Here is a 6276-nt window from a genome sequence, read left to right as displayed (position 1 = left end):
ACAGGTTTGGTAAGCGAGTGTCAAAGGTGAGGGCTAAAGAGGAGAGGAGGAAAATGTGCAGGTTCCCGGGTGAGCTGTCTGTGCGCACGGCGCCACCAGAGGGAGGTAGGGACCACACAGAGAGGACTGGGCCTGGGAAGGGGGAAGAGGAGCTCAAATGTGCTCTTTACCACCTGTGGAAGTACAGCTGTAGGGGAGGCCACTGATGGACGGAAAGCCACCTGAGGCATCAAGAGTGCTCAGAACACAAAGTGGGGTTGAGGGGAGAAGCAGGGCAGTAATCCCAATGAGGGAAGGAAAGAGGGACTGGGGCTCTGGAAAGGGGTCCTGAGTTCCTGCTGAAGGGCAAGGGGAAGAGCCGCATGGAATGGGAAACCTGGAGACCCCAGAAGAGGAGGAGATTCGGAGAGAACACCAAGAAGGCCTGCAGGGGAAAGTGGGTAAATGCGAGTGTGGCTGGGCAGCACCCACACAGAAGCCAGAGCCCAGATCCCAGGCACTCTGCTGGCCTGACTGCAGGGCTCCTATCAGAGGTTGGCCCAGACTCCCCACAGGGAGAAGGCCCACACAGAATGCCAGGGTTCCTCTTCCAGAAAAGGATCTGAAATGCGGCAGTCCCCCAGCCCGCCTCAACCTCTCTGCCTGCCCAGTCCCCCCACCCCCAAGAGAGGACAGACCACAGAATATGAGAAGTCCTTTAATGTGAAACTGCTGTGAACTGGGGTGGGGAGAGGGCAAAAGAAGGGGCGGAAGCCCAGGCTGAGGGAGAACAGGAGGGAACCAGCTTGGCCGCAGCTCCAGGGCTCCAAAGGCACCAGCTGCTTCTCTTGTAGGAAGGTGCTGGGCTCAACCTGCAAAACAGAGTGGGGCCGGGGAAGAGGCTCAAGCCAGAGTCTGCCCCCACCCTCCGGAACAGCCCCGACTGTGGGAAGGGGTATGGTGTGTTTAACACTCACTTCAAAGGCTCTGGAACTTGTCAGCCATGGACAGCACAGCGGCTGAAACAGAGAGAGGCATAAGCAGGCCCTCCACCCACAGGGATCTAGAAGCCCGTGCCCCTGTCCCTGGGGGGACTGCCTAACCCTGCTCCTGGAAACCCCTCCAGGCCCTATGCAAGCAGCCCCGAGCCGGACTCAGTCGCCCACCACCTGAATTCCGTGGGGAAATGTTTTCTAAACGAGAACCAAATGTGCCAGTGGGTCTCCAGCTTTGGGGCATATCAGGGCCATTCAGAACTTGTCAAATGAACACACAAGCAGGGGACAAGGCACACCAAACAGCAGTTATAGGGAAAACAAGGAGCCATCTCTGAACGTCTAAAGAGAAGGAGATCTCTAGGCCTTGTTCGCGTCAACAGTGTGCGCGTGCAGTGCAGACAACACTTTCCTATTTGCACAGGCGCTCGGCTGTACCTGACAGCATGCTCCAGGGCCAGGCCTGCTGGACTCTCCTCCCCACAGGAACGTTGGCTACTGTGAGGCCGCCTGCCCCTGCGGCCCAGCCCCACCCCAGGGCCCCGAGTCCTGCACTACGACACCGCAGGCGCTCCCGGGGCCCCTGCCCTGGCCCCTGCCTCAGCCAGAGGTTCCTCATACCAAGCTGCTCTTTAAGGTCGTCTACTTCTCTCTGTAGCTCGAGACACTAGGCCAGCAGACACCAGAGAAAGAGAAATGATTAGTATCAGCTGGCCTCCTCTCGCCTCAACCTCCCCTCTCCCCGGGCCCCTACCTCCAAAACCCCAGTGGAGACTGGCAGGGGCTCCTCGGGGAAAGGAGGTGCGCTCCCTCTGTGGGGTACAGGATGGGGGAGGGAGGGCAACACGTATGTCAGTTGACCCTGTACACCGACCCCACCGTCTAGTTTGGGCCTGCATTTCTAGGAACCACAGAAACAATACCCGAGGACAGCCCTCTGCTCCAGGTGGTTGCTGCTGCCCTTCTGGTCTTGGAGGTCGGTCAAGTGGTTCCTGGTCACCTGAGTGGGAAGGAACAGGACGTCCAGCTTCCAAGGTTCCCAGGGAAGTGGCAAGTGAGGCAGCACCACCCTCTGATGGCATGGACTTGCCCCTCCTCTGCCCCGCAGCTCCCATCTTCTCTCAGGGCATGCCTCGCCTGTCCTGTTCCCCAGGGGCAGCCCCAGCACCACTGTGCTCCCCAGGACTGTGGCTCTGGGTTGGACTCTCCCAGAGCCGCAGCCACAGCCTGGACCCTGGAATGAGCCAGCGGCCCAAAAGAACTCAGCAGAAAAGGCTCTGTCCTGCTGAGAGTCTACATCCGGAGTCGCGGTTTGGGGCGCTGCTAAGGTATCACCGTTGCCGCACAAACCCCATGCAGAGCATGATGTGACTTAAGGCCAGCTCTGTGCGTGCCCCATCTCCTTGGGAGAAGCTGCCTGGGTAGGCAGGGAGGCCTGGGATCAAGGCTGAGCCCCCAGCAGAGCCAGAGCCAGAGCTTTGCCCTCTTGTCCCCTCTCCCCTCACTCATGGCTCACTCACCCAGAAGACTCACCAGAGGGTGCAGGCTCCCTAGGTACAGTATTTCCCTGGCTTGGGGCCAGGGACTGTGGGTTTCCTGGAACTTGGGGAGCAGCTCTGGTGTTGAGGTCACCACTGCTGCCTTCTTCACGATGCATGCATGGACTACATGGCTCTGGTCTGTGCGCTAGAGGCTAAAAAACCATTTCTCACCCATTTGGACTGGGAATTTGTGTGCGTGTGTGTGTGTGTATGTGTGTGTGTCTGTACCCACACGCGTTTAGAGGCTGCGGTGAGGCAGGGAACAGGCCAGGGAATTCAGAGGCTGATCTCATCAGTACTTTTGCCCTCAGTCAGCCCCAGGCCAGGAGGCAGAGCTGAGCTGGGGAGAACAGTGGGGCACTGAGAAAGCCCAGGTCTCCTGCAGAGAAGACTTGGGGAACAGCTAGGAAGTAAGATCAGATAGCCTGTGAGTCTGAACACTGAAGCTCTGCGGCCCAAACTTTTAAGGGGTCCCCGGATCCCAACCAGCTACCAGTCCTCCCTTCCATCCCAGCCCCTCTCTGGGGGAGGAGGCAGGAAACGGGCCAAGGGTCGAGAATGGTGGCCAGCACACACAAAGTGTTGGCTTCACGTTTCCCCTTCTAGAACGACCCCCCTCTGGCAAGCTAATGACCGAGGGTCCCCAGTGACCACCCCCGAGGGATGGGCACAGGGAGCATGGGTAAAGAAGCCCCTGATTGGGGTGGGGGGAGAGGCGGGGAGAGAGGAGGAGCGGGGTCTACTCACTTGGCCCTGTGGGGCTGGGTCGCTGTTTGGGTCAATATCTTCTTCCGCCACCTCCACCGGCTGGGACTCCATTGTCCTCCTGGCCACAGATTTCTCCCCAGTGCCGGGCTGCTTGGATTGCTTGGTTCCCGCAGGGGCCAAGGGATACTTCTTGCGCCTCACAAGCAGCGGGACACCACAGAGTGGCGGGAACGTGGCCGGGTCCGGGGGAGCTGCCGAGGCTCTCTGCCCCCAGGAAGGAAAGATTCTCCCCTGGGCAACCTGTGAGGCAGCCCCCGGGCATTTCTTCCCCAGGGCCGCCTTCTTCCAAGGAGTGGCCCGGGACAGGACACTGGCAGTGGCAGCGGTGTCAGCTGCCTGGTAGCTGGGCCTGTTCCCCATCTTGCGCCAGAATACACACTCTACTTTCTGGGAGGAAGAGAAGTCCATCTCTCCAACAGTCTGCCTTTCCGCAGCCAAGGTGGACGCTCGGGCAGCGGAGGACAGGAAAGAGCCCGGCACGTGGGGTAAATTCTCCCTGGTGGGAAAACTGAAGCGTCTGGGTGGGTCCCCAGGATCCTCGGGTCCACTGGTCTTGGCTTGGCCGCCTTCTTTGGGGTAAAAGCTCATTCTTGTCAGCTGTATCTCCCTGGCCTCGTCTGATGACTCTGGGTCGGAGGGCAGCTTGACTGGGCCTCCCGCCGAGGGCTGCCCACGACCCGCAGGGCCGCCCATCCTGCTCCTCCCGCCTCTTTCAGGGTTCCCCCAGGCCCGGCTTCCCTCAGGCCCACGGAAGTGGAGAGGGGCGGTGGAAGAGGGCTGCGACGCCACCCAGCTAGGGGCAGGAGCGCCTCGGAAACCGGCACCGGCCTCGGGGCCCGCCCACACGGTGGAGCCTCGGGCGGCACAGCTCTCAGGGTACCGGTATCTCCAGACGCCCCAAACGCCCCGCTCGGTCAGCTGCTGCACGATGTTTACCGCAGACCGCGGCGCCCGGCGGGACGCGGAGTCCACCGCGGCGCCCCTGTCGTCGGCCGGGAAGCTGGGTCCACCTTGGCGGCTCCGGAGCACCAGCCCTCCCGAGTCCATGACATGCCGCTCGGACTCCAAGCCCTCGGGCTCTAGGAACCCGCCCTCGCCCTCGCCGCTCCGCGGCGCCCCCAAAGCAGGACCTAGATCGGCTGTCCGCAGGGCTCTGGGTTCGGCCGAGCAGACGACCGCCCGCTCCCCGCCCTCCGGGTCGAAACCCGTACCCAAGACAGACTCCTCGTCGGGGGAGCTCATGTCGTGAGTCCCGGCGGCCCTCAGTCGCCTCGCGGGAGACTAACGTCCGAGGAGCGGCGGGACGGGCGGCGGCGCGCGTGCGCAGCGGCGAGGCCTTGGGGGCACGCCCGCCCTCTCGAAACGCCCCCTACGAGATCGCCTCAAACCACGCGCGGCCTGCGCGCGCCTTCGACGCCTGCGCCGCGCCCTTCGCGTGGGGCCGCCCCCGCCAACCAGCGCGCCCCTTGTGGGCCCGCCCCCCGAGGCCCTCCCCAATCGCGTCCAGGGCCTTGGAGGGCCTCCGAAGCCCCTCGCGGGCCGCCAGTGGGAAGCCCGTCCAGTGCCTGAATGCGGCCGTCGGGGCGCTCGTCCCGCCTCTTCCGAACAGGCCGCCTCCCCGGCACAGGCTACATTCCAGTGGCAGCCGCAGCTCTGAGCCCCGGTTTCCCGCGTACGGAGTGGGGCAAGGCCGGCCCCGGGCCCAGGGGGGCGTGCGGTGGGGCTTGTGGGGGGACACGGCAGGTCCCTGGTGGGGCATGTGGCGCACAAGGGATGGGCCAGGCTCTAGTCCACAGGACGTATGACCCCGTAGGAGAATGGGCACAGGCAGCCCGCAGCCAGCCATCAGGGGTCGGGCGTACTGTTTCCGCCGTAAAGGGCCAGAGAGCAATGTTGTCTTTACGGCTGTTGGGTTTCTGTCGCAACTGCACGAGGATGATAGGTGATCAAATCGGCCTGTGGTTGTGTGCTCAGGCTGGTTTGGGGGCAGGTTGGGGTTTGCCCTCTGTCTCTTGGCCCCTGCCTCACTCAGAGTCAGTTCAAACGAGGGAATCCCAGTGCCCAGTGCTCGCCCGAAAGGATGCTCAGTATTGCTGGTCCTGGAGGTGAGAAATAAAACCACAAATCAGTTTTCCCACACCACGTTTGCAACCATCTAAGAGCTCCACCATTCCAAGGCGGGGGGAGGTCATGAGCAAACCCTTGCTTTTGACCACAGGTAGGGGGCCCAGGATTTGGAAGGGGAGGCAGCAGCAGTGGCAGCGGTGGCAGCAGGGTAGGAGAGCCATTTGGGAGGGTGGTTTGGCAGCGTCCAGGAAAAGAAACTTCTTCCACATGTACTCGGTTGGTGCCTGGCACTCTTCTGAGCACTGTAGATAAATAGTCACACATCTTCAGGACAATCCTAGGATTCAAGTAGCCACTCTTACCATCCTCTTACAGAGGAGGAAACAGGCCCTGAGAGGTTCAGCCAGTGGCCCAAGGTCACTGGGCTTGTCGGGATTGGCAGCAAGATTCAAACCAGGCGGTCTGGCTCCAGAGTCCTTGCTTTTGGTATCAAACCTGAAGTGAGTTCACTCGCCCACCGCACAGCAAGCCAATCTCTGACACTAGGTGTAGTGGAACAAAGTAGGACTTTGTTACTGCACAGCACTGAGCAAGGAGAAAGGGCAACTAATGCTGAAATCCAAAACTCCTTGAAAAGCTAAAAGTAAGAGTTTTTATTTGGGGTTTTAGGTAGGGAAGGGGGAGTATATGACCTTGTTGGTCAGAGCTTTTCCACCAGCCTGTGTTTGGCCTTGAGACTACTTGCAGAGAGGAGGGAGCCGTGACCTTGCCGGTCAGCAGCTTTCCCACCAGCTTGTGGCTCCTTGTGGGGAGGAGATAGGGAATCCACGTGGTTGTACTTGGCATTTGTCTCCATGGTGGATAGTGGATTCTGGAGCCAGGAAGCCAGGGAGTAAGCAGGGAATGGGTGCTTTGGTTTTAACCGT

The 6276-nt window shown here is 61.0% G+C and overlaps 1 protein-coding gene across 1 annotated transcript; it reads right to left on the bottom strand.

The window, feature by feature from the left end:
- Positions 1–684: 684 nt before the first annotated feature.
- Positions 685–5979, bottom strand: LOC103565690 (uncharacterized protein CXorf49 homolog). The gene is made up of 6 exons (XM_070603462.1): positions 3263–5979; positions 2508–2667; positions 1898–1974; positions 1596–1641; positions 957–998; positions 685–851 (listed from the first exon to the last, which is right to left on the bottom strand). Exons 1-5 carry the CDS (start codon positions 4523–4525, stop codon positions 958–960), a joined length of 1587 nt encoding a protein of 528 aa, XP_070459563.1. The 5' UTR covers positions 4526–5979; the 3' UTR covers positions 685–851; position 957.
- Between the last annotated feature and the right edge of the window lie 297 nt (positions 5980–6276).

The sequence above is a fragment of the Equus przewalskii genome, chromosome X, assembly GCF_037783145.1.
Source record: "Equus przewalskii isolate Varuska chromosome X, EquPr2, whole genome shotgun sequence".
Taxonomy (NCBI): domain Eukaryota; kingdom Metazoa; phylum Chordata; class Mammalia; order Perissodactyla; family Equidae; genus Equus; species Equus przewalskii.
Note: the sequence above shows the minus strand (reverse complement) of the source record. Positions and strands in the feature narration are given on the sequence as shown.

Bases quoted from the DNA above. Each gene is read 5' to 3' on its own strand.
- LOC103565690 (XM_070603462.1), bottom strand. From the start codon at position 4,525: ATGAGCTCCCCCGACGAGGAGTCTGTCTTGGGTACGGGTTTCGACCCG. The intron at 1,642-1,897 runs GTATTGTTTCTG...CTGCTGGCCTAG, and splicing joins GAGCAGAGGGCTGTCCTCGG to TGTCTCGAGCTACAGAGAGA. The intron at 999-1,595 runs GTATGAGGAACC...TCTCTGTTTCAG, and splicing joins CGACCTTAAAGAGCAGCTTG to CCGCTGTGCTGTCCATGGCT.